This window comes from Manis javanica, chromosome 2 (genome assembly GCF_040802235.1).
Source record: "Manis javanica isolate MJ-LG chromosome 2, MJ_LKY, whole genome shotgun sequence".
Lineage (NCBI taxonomy): Eukaryota > Metazoa > Chordata > Mammalia > Pholidota > Manidae > Manis > Manis javanica.
In genome coordinates this window covers 16,909,174-16,926,935 of record NC_133157.1, presented here as the reverse complement: position 1 = coordinate 16,926,935, position 17,762 = coordinate 16,909,174, and the positions used below count along the sequence as shown (strand labels likewise).

At 40.8% G+C, this 17,762-nt stretch overlaps 1 protein-coding gene across 8 annotated transcripts in view; it reads right to left on the bottom strand.

The window, feature by feature from the left end:
* ASTN2 (astrotactin 2) overlaps nucleotides 1–17,762 on the bottom strand; it is an 836,776-nt gene that overhangs the window by 319,197 nt on the left and 499,817 nt on the right. For all 8 annotated transcript variants that reach the window (XM_073225555.1, XM_073225566.1, XM_073225572.1 and 5 more), the window contains exon 12: nucleotides 911–1,077. In XM_073225555.1, coding sequence (XP_073081656.1) covers nucleotides 911–1,077 — 167 coding nt within the window. The remainder of the gene's footprint in view (nucleotides 1–910; nucleotides 1,078–17,762) is intronic.

Here is a 17,762-nt window from a genome sequence, read left to right as displayed (position 1 = left end):
GCACTCAGTATGTGTCCATGACCAACAGTCTTCATGAGCACAGGATGATGTTTGCGTCACAGAGTGTCAAAGGATGAACATATTTTTCAATATGGAAACATCATCAAAAAGGAAGAAAGAAAAAAGAAAAACGTCTGCTGTTTCCGTGAGTGATCGCTGAGAAACAACACCATGCTAGGTGCTGTCCGGAGAGCCGTAGCTCCCACTGCAGTCCCCAGTGTGGGAAACAGGGTAGACGGGGAATGTCAGGCAGCCTCGTCCACAGATCTCATTTCACAGGTGGCCAGCCTGGGGCCCAGAGAGGGAAAGTGATTTGACCCAGGCCACTCAGCAAGTTAGTTCCAATGCGCCCCTTCTTTCAGTCTCAGACTAATTTTAAAACCCCTTTCTGTTCTTAGCCTTTGCCTGCATGACTTCCTTTCCACCTCCCCTCTGCAGTTCATTACCCTACAGACAAGAGGCTAAACTCTGAACCTGCACTGCTGAATTCCTGCAGAAACAGAGTTGAAAGCTTGGGCTCAGCCTGTGTTCTTAAGAACCACACCTGCTCGTTTCTGAGGGACTCCGTCAGGATGCCTGCTTTTGTCTCCAAACTCCACTGACCAAGGATGCAAGGGAGATCAGGAGAGCTGGGAGGCTTCATCAGAAAAACAGTCTGACCCGGGGATGCAGCCTGAGCATGGATTCCACTAACTGTGATTAGTAATCAATTCTTTTTTCTTCTTCCTCTTCCCAAAACACAACAGAAGCTCATACTGTTGCTTTTAGCCTCTGGGGCTGAAAAAGCAGATACAGAAAGACCATTTTGCTAAAGGTCAGCTCTGGCCTGGCTGGGTTACAGCTCCTGATCTTTTCCCTGCATCCCCTGCTGCTGGGAAGGGGCGGCTGGACCTCGAGGATGGACACTCACCCACAGAACATGAAGATGGCGCTGGAGGTGGCATCGTCGGGCAAAGGCAGCGTCTGCTGCAGGCACAGCTGCTCGCAGCCGCCGTTGAAGCCATCAGAGCAGTCGATGCCTTTGGAGTGGTCATAGCAGCCGGAGCCGTCCTTCATGGGCCTCAGCTCCTCGGGGCACTGCTCAGAGAGAGAGCAAGGGGCGGTTAGGGCTGAGGAGGTGCGGGTCCCCTCGCGCCCTCTCCTCCCGCCTTCTGGACACGGGCAGTGCTGGGTACCACAGAGATGGTTTCCAAGTCTTGTTGGGCCAATTAATAAGAACCTCAGCAAGCCCACCTGTACAATGGGACCTCTGTCAGAACCTTTCTAGGGCACTTGTGAAGATCAAAGGACATGTGTCTGCAGAGAGCTTAGAACACTGCAGCTTTTATGGCAGCAGGACAGCAAACATTAGCTGCTATTAATCTTGACATGGCTGGGCTCATCGTCACCATGTGTTTATATTGACTGTCCTGTAGGCTCTGCTGCGATAAAGGTCACTTTGGAGGGCAGTCAGATATATTTAAGAGAGCTCCTACCAATACAAGTTTAAATTCCAGTTTTTCCTCTTTTTACAGTGTGATCCAGGACAAGTTACTCACCCTCTCTGAGCCTCAGCTTTCTTATCTGTTAGATGTGCACATCTCCTATCCCTATGGATTTGTTGTGATGCTTTAACTGGATGATGGGAGTTTATCCCATACTCCAGAATCCAGCGCACAATTTGGTACTTATCAAATGTGACATTTTTTTCCTTCATGTCTTAAATTGGTCTCTTCTCCATTCTTGTGCCGAGTCTTAAGGAGACTCCTGCACACCCACAGCAGGAGCCTACAGAGACCTCCTCGCCAGTCCCCTGTCCTCTACAGCATCTTCCTCAGGACCAGCAGGGTGCTGTTTCCAAATCCTCACTCCTCAGCTTAAGGAAACACATGCATTTTCAACAACAGCCGCTTGAATCTCCCTTAAGCTGACAGTCAAGGTCCTCTGTGGATGATTTCTGTTCCTCTGCCCGGCCATGTGAATAGCCCTCCAGGAACCAAATGGCTGCCCTCTTGTCCCTACAAAGCCCCAACAATTCCGATCTCGAGTGACCTCAGCCAAATGCTCTTGTTAGTGTCCTGGCACCTCCTTGTTCTCCAGGAATGGAAGATCTTACACTGTAGGGACAACTGGCTATGGAACTTCGTTTTCCATCATGTGAGGAGGCTGGGCTCATCTTTTCCAGTCCAGCAGATGGAGAAGCAGTTCTAACTCTCCAGTATTCAGGAGAGAAAATGAGGTACTAGGTTTTAATTTCAGTCACCCTGCTGGCATTTCCTGTCCACAAAGATGAACACCCAGAGTTCAGCCCTCCTCATCCACTGGACATCACTGATTAAAACTGCATTCCCTCCTCCGCCCACTAGCTCCACGGTCCCTTCTCCAACACATCACCTTGAACAACATCAATTACAAAACACACAAACAAAAATTAATTTACAAAACCAAAATAACAAAAAAAAAGGTCAGTCCTCTTGGAAATTAAATTTTGCCTAAGTGGAATCCATAATCACAACAAATGCAGGAAAGAGTTCTTCTAGACATTTGGGACTGGCGCTAGGAAGGGTGACGGAGAAAATAGGTTATAAATGGCCTTTGTCAAGCCACAGAAAAGTTATAAAGATGGCTACATTTTGTGCTTAAACAGAAAAATCAATTTCCCATGTGAGTGAAGTACTGTACATATTAATACAAGCTCAGTGGAAGCCCCTGCCTGTCTCTGAGCATTCACAGTCAGACAGGAGGGCACCTGGTTATGGGTCGTTTAGGAGACAGGAGCTGGTGTTGGGGGCTGGGCTGGCTGTCTGCAGAGACTCCGGGAGGAGCGCTGGAGAGAACAGCTGATTTCCTACCAGGTAACAGGAGGTCTCTGGGCAGGGCACTATCGTGGCTTTTCTCATCCCCTACCGATTCACTACCACTTTTGTCCTTTAAAAAAAAGAAGTAGGAAAAAGTCATTGTTGAGGAGCCAAGATGGCGGCCTGAGTAGAGCAGCAGAAATCTCCTCCCAAAACCACATATATCTATGAAAATATAACAAAGACAACTCTTCCTAAAATAGAGACCAGAGGACACAGGACAACATCCAGACCACATCCACACCTGAGAGAACCCAGTGCCTCGGGAAGGGGGTAAGATACAAGCCCACGGCCCGGCAGGACCCGAGCGCCCCTCCCCCCAGCTCCCGGAGGGAGGAGAGGAGTCAGCAGGGATGGAGAGGGAGCCCAGGACTGCTGAACACCCAGCCCCAGGATTATGGACCAGAGCGCAGACACGGTGCACACGTGGGGTCCTGGATACTAAGGAAACAGGGCGACAAGTCTGGTGAGCAGGTGCCTGAGGCCGACGCCAGAGAACAAAGAAACAGGAGCGGCCGTTGTTTTTGTTTTATTTTTCCTCTTTTTATTTGGTGAGTGCTTTTTGGAAGTCATAAAGGGACAGGGACCCCAATACTAGGGAAACAGGGAAGCAAGACTGGTGAGCGGGTGCCTGAGACCAGTACCTGAGGACAAAGAAAATCGTGCTTTTTTCTTTTTTTTAAAATTATTTATTTAATTATTTTTTGTTATTGTTTTTGCTGTTATTGTTTTGGTTTGGAGAGTGCTTTTTGGAAGTCTTAAAGGGGCAGGGCAGGACACTTAGTCCAGAGGCAGGGAATCTCGGGTTCTCTGGGCACTCTAACCCCCTGGGCAGCAGGGAGCACAGAGGCCCCTTACAGAGACAAGTAGCCTCTCAGCCACTCCCCCTCCAACGGGGCTCCACCACTTTGCAGTAGCAGCCCAAGCCAGGCCATGCCCAGAGCAACAGCGGAGATAAACTCCATAGCAGCCGGGCAGGAAGCAGAAGCCCTGTCTGCGCACAGCTGCCCAGCACAAGCCACTAGAGGTCGCTATTCTCCCAGGAGAGGAAGGCCACAAACCAACAAGAAGGGAAGCTCTTCCAGCTGTCACTCGTAACAGCTCTGCAAACTATCTCTATCACCATGAAAAGGCAAAACTACAGGCAGACAAAGATCACAGAGACAACACCTAAGAAGGAGACAGACCTAACCAGTCTTCCTGAAAAAGAATTCAATATAAAAATCATAAACATGCTGACAAAGATGCAGAGAAATATGCGAGAGCTAAAGGATGAAGTCTGGAGGGAGATCATAGATGCCAGGAAGGAGATCACAGAAGTGAAACAAACCCTGGAAGGATTTATAAGCAGAATGGATAAGATGAAGAAGACCATTGAAGGAATAGAAACCAGAGAACAGGAACGTATAGAAGCTGACATAGAGAGAGATAAAAGGATCTCCAGGAACGAAACAATACTAAGAGAACTATGTGACCAATCCAAAAGGAACAATTTCCGTATTATAGGGGTACCAGAAGAAGAAGAGAGAGGAAAAGGGATAGAAAGTGTCTTTGAAGAAATAATTGCTGAAAACTTCCCCAAACTGGGGGAGGAAATAATCGAACAGACCATGGAATTACACAGAACCCCCAACAGAAAGGATCCAAGGAGAACAACACCAAGACACATAGTAATTAAAATGGCAAGGATCAAGGACAAGGAAAGAGTTTTAAAGGCAGCTGGAGAGAAAAAGGTCACCTATAAAGGAAAACCCATCAGGCTAACATCAGACTTCTCGACAGAAACCCTACAGGCCAGAAGAGAATGGCATGATATATTTAATACAATGAAACAGAAGGGCCTTGAACCAAGGATACTGCATCCAGCATGACTATCATTTAAATATGATGGTGGGATTAAACAATTCCCAGACAAGCAAAAGCTGAGGGAATTTGCTTCCCACAATCCACCTCTACAAGGCATCTTACAGGGACTGCTCTAGATGGGAGCACTCCTAAAAAGAGCACAGAACAAAACACACAACATATGAAGAAGGGAGGAGGAGGAATAAGAAGGGAGAGAAGAAAAGAATCTCCAGACAGTGTATATAACAGCTCAATAAGCGAGCGAAGTTAGGCAGTAAGATACTAAAGAGGCTAACCCTGAACCTTTGGTAACCATGAATTTAAAGCCTGCAATGGCAGTAAGTACATATCTCTCAATAGTCACCCTAAATGTAAATGGACTGAATGCACCAATCAAATGACACAGAGTAATAGAATGGATAAAAAAGCAAGACCCATCTATATGCTGCTTACAAGAAACTCACCTCAAACCCAAAGACATGCACGGACTAAAAGTCAAGGGATGGAAAAACATATTTCAGGCAAACAACAGTGAGAAGAAAGCAGGGGTTGCAGTCTTCAAAACAAAGAAAGTAACAAGAGATAAAGAAGGACACTACATAATGTTAAAGGGCTCAGTCCAACAAGAGGGTATAACCAGTATAAATATATATGCACCCAACACAGGAGCACCAGCGTATGTGAAACAAATACTAACAGAACTAAAGAGGGAAATGGACTGCAATGCATTCATTTTAGGACACTTCAACACACCACTCACCCGAAAGGATAGATGCACCGGGCAGAAAATAAGTAAGGACACACAGGCACTGAACAACACACTAGAACAGATGGACCTAACAGACATCTATAGAACTCTACATCCAAAAGCAACAGGATACACATTCTTCTCAAGTGCACATGGAACATTCTCCAGAATAGACCGCATACTAGGCCACAAAAAGAGCCTCAGTAAATTCCAAAAGACTGAAATCCTACCAACCAACTTTTCAGACCACAAAGGCAGAAAACTAGAAATAAATGGTACAAAGAAAGCAAAAATGCTCACAAACACATGGAGGCTTAACAACATGCTTCTAAATAATCAATGGATCAATGAACAAATCAAAATAGAGATCAAGGAATATATAGAAACAAATGACAACAACAACACTAAGCCCCAACTTCTGTGGGACGCAGCGAAAGCAGTCTTAAGAGGAAAGTATATAGCGATCCAGGCACACTTGAAGAAGGAAGAACAATCCCAAATGAATAGTCTAACATCACAATTATCGAAACTGGAAAAAGAAGAACAAATGAGGCCTAAAGTCAGCAGAAGGAGGGACATAATAAAGATCAGAGAAGAAATAAACAAAATTGTGAAGAATAAAACAATAGCAAAAATCAACAAAACCAAGAGCTGGTTCTTTGAGAAAATAAACAAAATAGATAAGCCTCTAGCCAAACTTATTAAGAGAAAAAGGCAATCAACACAAATCAACAGAATCAGAAATGAGAGTGGAAAAATCATGACAGACTCCACAGAAATACAAAGAATTATTAAAGACTACTATGAAAACCTATATGCCAACAAGCTGGAAAACCTAGAAGAAATGGACAACTTCCTAGAAAAATACAACCTCCCAAGACTGACCAAGGAAGAAACACAAAAGTTAAACAAACCAATTACGAGCAAAGAAATTGAAATGGTAATCAAAAACCTACCCAAGAACAAAACCCCGGGGCTGGATGGATTTACCTCAGAATTTTATCAGGCACACAGAGAAGACATAATACCCATTCTCCTTAAAGTTTTCCAAAAAATAGAAGAGGAGGGAATACTCCCAAACTCATTCTATGAAGCCAACATCACCCTAATACCAAAACCAGGCAAAGACCCCACCAAAAAAGAAAATTACAGACCAATATCCCTGAAGAATGCAGATGCAAAAATACTCAATAAAATATTAGCTAACAGAATTCAACAGCATATCAAAAGGATCATACACCATGACCAAGTGGGATTCATCCCAGGGATGCAAGGATGGTACAACATTCGAGAATCCATCAACATCATCCACCACATCAACAAAAAGAAAGACAAAAACCACATGATCATCTCCATAGATGCTGAAAAAGCATTTGACAAAATTCAGCATCCATTCATGATAAAAACTCTCAGCAAAATGGGTATAGAGGGCAAGTACCTCAACATAATAAAGGCCATATATGATACACCCACAGCTAACATCACACTGAACAGCGAGAGGCTGAAAGCTTTTCTCTGAGATGGGGAACAAGACAGGGATGCCCACTCTCCCCACTGTTATTCACCGTGGTACTGGAGATCCTAGCCATGGCAATCAGACAGAACAAAGACATACAAGGAATCCAGATTGGTAAAGAAGAAGTTAAACTGTCACTATTTGCAGATGATGTGATATTGTACATAAAATACCCTAAAGCCTCCACTCCAAAACTAGTAGAACTGATATTAGAATACAGCAAAGTTGCAGGATACAAAATTAACACACAGAAATCTGTGGCTTTCCTATACATTAACAATGAGCCAATAGAAAGAGAAATCAGGAAAACAATTCCATTCACAATTGCATCAAAAAGAATAAAATACCTAGGAATAAACCTAACCAAAGAAGTGAAAGACCTATACCCTGAAAACTATAAGACACTCTTAAGAGAAGTTAAAGAGGACAGTAACAAATGGAAACTCATCCCATGCTCTTGGCTTGGAAGAATTAATATCATCAAAATGGCAATTCTGCCCAAAGCAATATACAGATTTGATGCAATCCCTATCAAATTACCAACAACATTCTTCAGCAAACTGGAACAAATAGTTCAAAAATTCATATGGAAACACCAAAGACCCTGAATAGCCAAAGCAATCCTGAGAAAGAAGAATAAAGTGGCAGGGATCTCACTCTCCAACTTCAAGCTCTACTACAAAGCCATAGTAATCAAGACAATTTGGTACTGGCACAAGAACAGAGTCACAGACCAGTGGAACAGATTAGAGACTCCAGACATGAACCCAAACATATATGGTCAATTAATATTTGATAAAGGAGCCATGTATATACAACGGTGAAATGACAGTCTCTTCAACAGATGGTGCTGGCGAAACTGGACAGCTACATGTAGGAGAATGAAACTGGACCATTGTTTAACCCCATACACAAAAGCAAATTCAAAATGGATCAAAGACCTGAATGTAAGTCATAAAACCATAAAACTCTTAGAAAAAAACATAGGCAAAAACCTTTTAGTCATAAACATGGGTGACCTCTTCTTGAACATATCTCCCCAGGCAAGGAAAACAACAGCAAAAATGTACAAATGGGACTATATTAAGCTGAAAAGCTTCTGTACAGCAAAAGACACCATCAATAGAACAAAAAGGAACCCTACCGTATGGGAGAATATATTTGAAAATGACAGATCCGATAAAGACTTGACGTCCAGAATATATAAAGAGCTCACATGCCTCAACAAACAAAAAACAAATAATCCAATTAAAAAATGGGCAGAGGAATTGAACAGACAGTTCTCCAAAAAAGAAATACAGATGGCCAACAGACACATGAAAAGATGCTCCACATCGCTAATTATCAGGGAAATGCAAATTAAAACTACAATGAGATATCACCTCACACCAGTAAGGATGGCTGCCATCCAAAAGACAAACAACAACAAATGTTGGCGAGGCTGTGGAGAAAGGGGAACCCTCCTACACTGCTGGTGGGAATGTAAATTAGTTCAACCATTGTGGAAAGCAGTATGGAGGTACATCAAAATGCTCAAAACAGACTTACCATTTGACCCAGGAATTCCACTCCTAGAAATTTACCCTAAGAATGCAGAAATCAAGTTTGAGAAAGACAGATGCACCCCTATGTTTATCGCAGCACTATTTACAATAGCCAAGAATTGGAAGCAACCTAAATGTCCATCGATAGATGAATGGATAAAGAAGATATGGTACATATACACAATGGAATACTACTCAGCCATAAGAAGAGGGAAAATCCTACCATTTGCAGCAACATGGATGGAGCTGGAGGGTATTATGCTCAGCGAAATAAGTCAAGCGGAGAAAGAGAAATACCAAATGATTTCACTCATCTGTGGAGTATAAGAACAAAGGAAAAACTGAAGGAACAAAACAGCAGCAGAATCACAGAACTCAAAATGGACTAACAGGTACCAAAGGGAAAGGGACTGGGGAGGATGGGTGGGTAGGGAGGGATAAGGGGGGGAATAAGAAGGGGGTATTAAGATTAGCATGCATGGTGGGGTGGGAGAAAGGGGAGGGCTTTACAACACAGAGAAGACAAGTAGTGATTCTACAACATTTTGCTATGCTGATTGACAGTGACTGTAAAGGGGTTTATAGGGGGGACCTGGTATAGGGGAGAGCCTACTAAACATAATATTCATCATGTAAGTGTAGATTAATGATAACCAAAAAAAAAATAGCAGTTCCTGTGTGTTGACCTCCATGAGTTCTACACAATGGTATAAAGTGCATATCAAAGTGAGGGCAAAGGGTCTGTTTGTGTTTATACAGAGGATCAAAGCCTAATTTGGCTACCCAGAAAATGAACTAAGATACAATATGAAGAAGAACTTCCAACATCAGCACTCTCTGGAAGAGTCATATCAGAAGATGATCATCAAAAAACCTCAACAAAGATGCAGGCGATGCTGCAGTTGTAGCTGCATCCATCCCACTGGTTCCTGGATTTGCCATGGGAATGAAGAAGGAGATATCTAAGCTGGCCTGTGCTTTCATTAAAGCAACAAATTTGACTGGATCTATACTGTTGGAACTCAACCAAGAATTAGGAGAAGTGCAAGTTGTAGTGCTCCAAAAGCTTATGACTACAGACTATCTGCTGTTAAAAGCACATATGGGATGTGAACAGTTCCCAGGAATGGGTTGTTTTAATTTGTCTAATTTCTCTCAGACTGTTCAAGTACAGTTGGACAATATCCATCATATCATAGACAAATTTTCACAAATGCCTAGGATGCCTAACTGGTTTCCTTAGCTTCACTGGAGATGGCTGGTAATTATAGATCTGCTTTGGTTATATAACTGTATTCCTATTATGTTAATGTGTGTGCGCAATTTAATTAGTAGTTAAAACGTATACATGCTTAAGTTACTCTACAAGAAGATATGTCAAAGAAATAATCAATCCTCCCATGTTTTCTTCTGTCTGCTACCTCTATAGCTTTTCTTCTTCCTTCCTAATTACAACCCTTAAATAGAATTCATGCCTCATATCGAATTTACCGATTATCATAATTCCTCCAAGTGGTAAAGATACCTCAAGACAAACGCTGGGCATAGAAGCCACAGGGCATAAATCTGCAAAGAAGTAAAAAGCTAACCTTTTCAAACAATATGGCTTCTCTCTCACTTACCAACTTTACATCTCCCTGTATGGCCCCGGAAGATGACTGGTTACTCAGAGACGGGTAAGATTCCTCAAGGGAGGAACAACCTAAGACAGGCACAGTCACCGGGGGGCCATCAGGTGAGAAATTGGGGATCACCAGTGGCAAGGCTTAGAACCTTACCCCCCTCCCCCCTGTTTTGAGAGAAATCTTCTGCATCCACGGATGTTTTAATGCCCTTGTCTAGCTTGGATTAACACAGTCTACAGGCACATACCTGATCATCTACAATTGCTCTCTTACAACACTAAACTATGTTTTCTACCTTTATCTTGCATCTACCTACCACTTCAGCATTTTATTAAAAATAAAAATAAATAAAATAATTTTTAAAATAAAATAAATAAATTTTTAAAATAAAATAATTTTAAAAATAAATAAAAATAATAATATCAATAAAGGGAGAAATGTGGAATCCACATATAAATCAAGTATAAAAATCAAACAAATATTCATATTTGACCAGATTGTTTACAGTTCATAATGCGTGATCAAAACCAAAAGTTTCTGTGATGACTGCCCTTGTACTGTTCACCATGTAAGAACTTATTCACTATGTAAGAATTTGTTCACCATGTAAGAACTTGTTCATTATGCTTCAGAAGATTGTAGAGTGACGAGAATTAGGCTTGAGACGGATTAATGATTGTGCATTGAGCATTGACTCCCCTATACAGAATTTTATTGTTGTTAACCATTTGATCAATAAATATGAGAGATGCCCTCTCAAAAAAAATCAAATATTCATATTTGAACTGATTGTTTATAGTTCATAATGCATGAGCAAAACCGAAAGTTTCTGTGATGACTGCCCTTGTACTGTTCATCATGTAACTTATTCACTATGTAAGAATTTGTTCTTCATGTAAGAACTTGTTCGTTATGCTTTAGAAGATTGGAGACTGACGAGAATTATTCTTGGGGTGGATTAATGATTGTGCATTGAGCATTGACTCCCCTATACAGAATTTTATTGTTGTTAACAACCATTTGTTCAATAAATATGAGAGATGCCCTCTCAAAAAAAAAAAAAAAGTACAGACTTCCAATTATAAAATAAATAACTGGGATATAATGTATAGCATAAGGAATATAGTCAAAATATTGTAATGACTTTGTATGGTGATAGCTGGTAGTTAGAATTATCATGTATATAAATGTTGAATCACTATGTTGTGCACCTGAAACTAATGTAATACTGTGTGTCAACTACCCTTCAATAAAAAATTTAAAAAAAAAAAGTAGGTTCTATTAACCAGGCATAGGAGAAGCACTTCACCTGCTTTTAGTTAGTTAACTGTTATAGCAAACCAATAAGACAGTGTGGTAGGCTGACAGTTGCTCCCAAAGATAGGTCCCTGTCCTAACCCCAGGAACCTCTGTCACCATCCACAATCAAGTTGTTGCAGGTGTGAATAAACTGCAGTTCTTGAGATGAGACTACCTTGATTATCTGGTAGGTCTAAAGGCAGTCACGAATCTCCTTATAAGAGAGGCACAGAGGGATTGCACACACAGTGGAGAAAGCTGCATAGAGGCAGAGCAGAGACTGCATAGATGTGGCCACTAGCCAACAAATGTTGGAGCCCCCAGAAGCTGGAAGAGGCAAGGAAGGATCCTCCCCTAGAGCCCTTGGAGGGAGCCTGTTATCTTAAGCCACCTGGTTTGTGGCAATTTGGTACAGCAGCCCCAGGAAACTAATACAGGTAGGTAGCCTCAGTACACCCATTTTACAGAAAAGGAAACTGAGGAAACGGGGCAGGAGCAGGGCTTCTCATGCTTTCTGGTGCTGTAGCTCTTAACTGACTCCTAGGCAAGCGACTTCACTCTGTGCGGCTTGCAGACTGATGGCTTTCCGGTTAGTTAGGCGGAGCCAACAGGGATTTAGGGATGACCTAACTTCCTTGCTGCGCACCTGAGGCCCAGGAATGGAAGGGCGTCCATCACCCTAGCCCCTCAGCAGCCCCTCGTCGTGTGGTGCTCTGCCTGGAACACTCGCTACCCCGTATGTTCAAGCATCTTCTAGCTGACAACAAACAGATCCCTTAGTATCTCTCCCCAAGATGACTGACAGATGGGACACAGGCTCAGCAAGGGGAGGGACTAGATTCACATAACACAGCAAACTAGAACCAAACCTGCATTTGTTCTGTGAACAACGGGGAGGTGCTCTGAGTAAGTGGGGTGCATTCACCAGTGAGCCCCACATGGTCATTCCTTCACCCAGCATGGACTTCCTGCTCTGAGACCTTGGGGGTGAGTGGGGCCAGGTGAGCCCTAGCATTGCTATGATTTGAGGTTACTTGCAAAGCATATTATTTCAATTATTTCATTGTTCATCATCTACCTCCCCTACTAAAGCATAAACTTTATAATGGACTTTACTATGGACCCTCATGACCTGTCCTCAGCTGTATCCCACACCTAGAATATTTCTGGCACATAGTAGCTGTTTGCTAGGTTTTGAATGAACTATCTGGGTGCCAGACAGGATGTTTAATGGGACTAAGTGTTAAATGAGGGTTTGAATGCAAACTATACCTTTTATAAGCTGTGTAACCTTTGGTCAGTGATGGAACTTTATCTGTCTTCATACGAGTACTGTGAAGGGTAAACAGAGTGGTATCCAGCATCAGAGATGGTCCCCAATGAGCCCTCCATGGAGTCTCCTCCCCCTGTACCAGGGATTACTGGTATGACTAAAAGCAGATGGCAGAACTGCTGCCATATCACTTCCGAGATTAGGCTATAAAAGACTGAAGTCTTCTGTCTGTCTGCCTGTCTGTCTGTCTGTCTCTCACATCACTTGCTCTAGTGAAATCAAGCTGCCAGGTTGTACGTAGCACTATGGAGAGCCGCATGTGGCAAGAAACAGAACCCGTGGTTAGCAGCCAGCAGTGCTGAGACCTGCCAACAGCTCACAAGCGTGAGCCTGCAAACAGATCCTCTGGCCCCAGTCCAGCCAGTTCAGATGACTGCCGTCCCAGTTGACACCTTGACTACAATCATGTAGGGGCCAGAACCACACAACTAAGCCAATCTTGAATTTCTAACCCTTAAATATTGTGTGAGATAATAAATGCTTTCTGTTTTAAGCTGCTCGATTTGGGGATGATTTGTTACACAGCAACAGATAATTCATACAGTGATATACATGTATCAAGTGCTTAGCACAGTGCTCAGCAAATGGTAGGTGCTGTTATGGGTATTTTTAAGGAGCTTAGAATCTAGCTGGAGAAAGAAGCAATATACTTATCTGTCAGGCAGAGAACTCAGTATAGAGTAGACATGACGAAGCACTGTATAATGCGAATGGTAAAATAAAAACTCCCAAATGTGAGTGGTTGGGGAATACTGGAGTAGGGAGGCCTCAGTCAGGGATGTCTTCTTAGAAGGAGGAGATGTCGTTGTAGCAAAAAGGAGACATCCTGGTTTCCTGACAAGAGGAAGACCAGAACTCTTGCCCAAGCACTACCACTCACTTGCCCTGTGATGTTGGGCAAGTCCTTGAGCCCAATTGGACCTCAGTTTCCTTTCTTTATATGGGGCAGACAGCTTGGAGACAAGAACATGGGGACCGAAGTCATGCCTGCAGGCCAAACAGGCTTTGTGACCCTGTGCGTCTAGGCAAGTGCTTCACTTCAGGGAGAGTCTCAGGTTCCTCATAAGTGAAATGGGAATTATAGTGTCTCTCTTGAAGGTCTTTCTGGAGACTCTGTAAAACCCATCTCAAGTGCCTGCCTCAGACCTGGCACATAGTAGGCACTCAATAAATGCCTTCATTTTTTTTTTTTTTGCCTGAGCAATTAATGAATGAATGAACTCAACCCCCCAAAAGGAAGCCTAACTGAAATTGCTCACTTGTATTTTCTTTCCCCTCTATAGAAGTCCTTCATTGGACCATTTAACAAATATTTACTGAGCATGAACTTAGTGCTATTCAAATGCACAGGTGCCTTAAATGGAGTAGTAAACTAGACAGACAAGACCCTGCTCTCAATGAGTTTAAGTTCTAGAGAGGAGACAAATGGTTCACAAGTAAAAAAATAAAGTAAAATGATTATTTCATAGAGTAAACTAGTGTGATGAAGAAAGAAACAAATGAACAGGCATGGATGAACAAGGTGTAAACAGAGCATTTGCGCTAAGCCCTTTAAAGTAGAGTCTCTTGGGGGAATATAAGAGGGAAGAGTTATCCAGGAAGAAATAGCAAGTATGAAAGTCCTGAGGGAGTTACAGTGTTGGCCTGTCCATGGAACAAAGAAGGCCATTGAGGCTGAAGCTCAGCAAGACAGGAGAACACAAGGTTAGCACAGGCAAGGTGTGAGAGGTAGGCAGTGACCAAATCACTTAAGCTAGGGTTGGCGCACTATGGTCTGCAGGACCAATCCAGTCTGAGCCCTGTGTTTTGTTGTTGATGTTTTAAATTTTGAGATAACCATAGGTTCACGTGTAGTTGTAAAAACATAATATAATAGAGCTCTTGTGTATTCTTCGACATTTCCTCTAATGTTAACATCTTGGAAAACTGTAGTAAAAATATCATAATCAGGATGTATACATTGCTAATAAAGATACAGAACATTTCCATCGCTACAAAGATTCCTTCTGTTGCCCTTTTAAAGCCACACCCACTTCCCTCTCAACCTGATTCCCTTCCATAAAGCCTGTAAACCACAAATATGTTCTTCATCTCTATATATTATAGAATGTCATTATGGAATTCTTCAGAATACATTATAGAATTCTTGTCATTTTAAGAAAGTAACAAAACTAAAATCATGCAGTATGTGACCTAAGGATTTTTTTTTCTTCCCACGCATCATAATTTTCATATTTATCCAGGTGGCTGCATGTATCACAGTTTAATTTCTTTTTTATTGCTGAGTAGTATTCCATGTTATGGATATACCATGATTTGTTTAACCATCCACCTTTTGAAGGATGTGTGAATTTCCAGTTCTTGGCTATAATGAACAAAGCTGTGATCAACATTTCTATATAAGTTTTTGTGTGAACATAACTTTTCATTTCTCTGGAAAAAACATCAGGTAGTACAATTTCTGGATCATATGGCAATTGCATGTTTAATTTTTTTTTAATTAATTTTTTTTAGGAAGCTGCCAAACTGTTTTCCAGGGTGGTTATACTATTTTAAGTCCCCACCCACAATGTATGAGTGATTCAGTTCTCCACATCCTCACCAGCATTTGATGTTGTCTATATATATATAGACATATGTTGTCTCTCTATATATGTACGTACGTTTTTTAAAGCCATACTATCAGTGCATAGTCATATCTCACTGTGGTTTTCACTTGCATTTCCCTAATAGTTAATGATGCTGAACATGTTTAGTGCTTATTCTCCATCTGTATATCTTTTTCACTGAGATGCTTCTTTTCATGGAATTTGCCCATTTTCTAACTTGTTTGTTTTCTTTTTCTTTTTTTTTACTGTTAAGATTTGAGAATTCTTTATATATTCTAGACACTAGACTTTTGTCAGATTTGTGGTTTGCAAATGTTTTCTCTCCCACTCTATAACTTGTCTTCTCATCTTCTTCAAATGAGTTTTCACAGAGCAAATGTTTTTAATTCTGATGAAATCCAAGTTATCATTTTCTCTCTTATGGATCATACTTTTAGAATCTAAGAAGTCTTTGCCAAGTCCAAATCTGAAAGATTTTTCTCCTGTGCTTTTCTAGAAGTGTTATAGCTTTATGTTTTACAATTAATTCTGTGATACATTTTGAGTTAATTTCTTTATGAGGTGTGAGACTTACATTGAAGGTTTTTTTTGTATTTTTTTTGCCTATGAATGTGAAATTGTTTTATCACCTTTGTTGAAAAAGCTCCCTCCCTTCTTTAAACTGCTTTGCCTCTTTTTAAACAAATAAATTGAGCTTACCTGTATGGGTCATTTCTGGGTTTTCTATTCTGTTCTATATGTCTACATGTCAGTGTGTTCATTGATCTATATGTCTGTCCTACTGACATCACACAGCCTTGATTACTGCAGCTATATAAGTCTAGAAATAGGGTAGACTGACTTCTTCCAATGTATTCTTCTTTTCCAAAAGGAGTTTTGCCTATTCTATTTCCTTTGCTCTTTCATACATTTCAGAAAATTCATGTCTATATCTATAAAAAAATCATCAGAGGTTTTAATAGGAATTATATTAAACCTTTATATCAATTGGAAGATAATGGAGTCTTCTAATTCATGGGTTATCTCTTCATTTATTCAGGTTTTTTAAAGATGTCTTTATCAGTTTTCAGCATACATACCACATACAGGTTATGTTAGATATATAAATACTTCATTAATTTTAGGCATTGCAAATGGCATTGTATTCTTTATTTCAGGGTCTACATGTTCACTGCAGGTATATAAGACTACAATTGATGTCACATATTTCTTTTCTATTCTGAGACCTTGATGAACTCAGTCATTATTTCTAGGAGTTTTTATGTAAACTCCTTGGGATTTTCTACTTAGACAATCATGTGATCTACCTACCAATAGAGGCAATTTTAGTATTTCTTTTCTCATCTCCATGCCATTTCCTTTTCTTGCCTTATTGTAATGGCCAGAACTGCTAGCACTGAGTTGAATAAGTGTTGTGAGTGAACACCTTTGCCTTGTTCCTGATTTTAGGGAATAACCATTCAGTCTTTCATCATAAATATATTAGCTATAGGTTTTTTTTATTGATGTTCTTTATCAAGTTGGCAGATTTCTTTGCTATTCCTATTTTTCTGATTTTTTTTATCATTAGTGGATGTTGAATTTTGTCTAATGCTTTTCCTGTATCAATTGATATGATCATGTGACTTTCTTCTTTGCTTGTTAATACACTGATAAATTTTCAACTACTGAACCAGTTTTATATCCCTAAAATAAACCCCACTTGGTCATTTGGTCATTGTGAGTAGTTCTTTTTTTATATTGAATTCTGTTTGCTAGTATTTTGTTAAGGATTTTTGCCACTAAATGAATGAAGCTATTGGTCTGAAGTTTTATGGTTTTTCACTCTTTTTCTGGTTTTGATATCAGAGTAATGCTACTGTCCTAAAGTGAACTGGGAAATATTTCATCATTGATTTTCCAAAAGATATTACAGAATTAGTGTTAATTCTTTTAAAAATACTTTATATACTTTGTGAAAATATACACAGGCCTAGAAATTTCTTTGGGGGGAGTGTTTGAGTTACAAAATCAATCTCCTTAGTAGTTATAGGAATATTCAAATATTTGTTTTATACTGGGTAAGTTGTGGTATTTTGCATTTTTCAAGGAATATGTGTATTGAGTTATCTGTAGCAGTCCTTTATTAATCTTTTTGATGTCTGAAGTGTCTATAGTGGTATCATATAGTTCATTCCTCATATTGGTAACCATGTGTTCTCTCCCTTTTCCTCATTAGCTTTGCTAGATTTTTTTTTTCTCAGTTTTCTATTACTCAGTTTTTTTTTTTCAGTTTTTTTGTTTCATTGACTTGTGTCTGTTGTTTTTCTGTTTTGCATTCATTTCCTTTCTTCTGCTTGCTTTGGATCACTGTGCTCTACTTTTTGTAGGTTCTCAAAGTGGGAGCTTAGATTATTGACTTGAAAT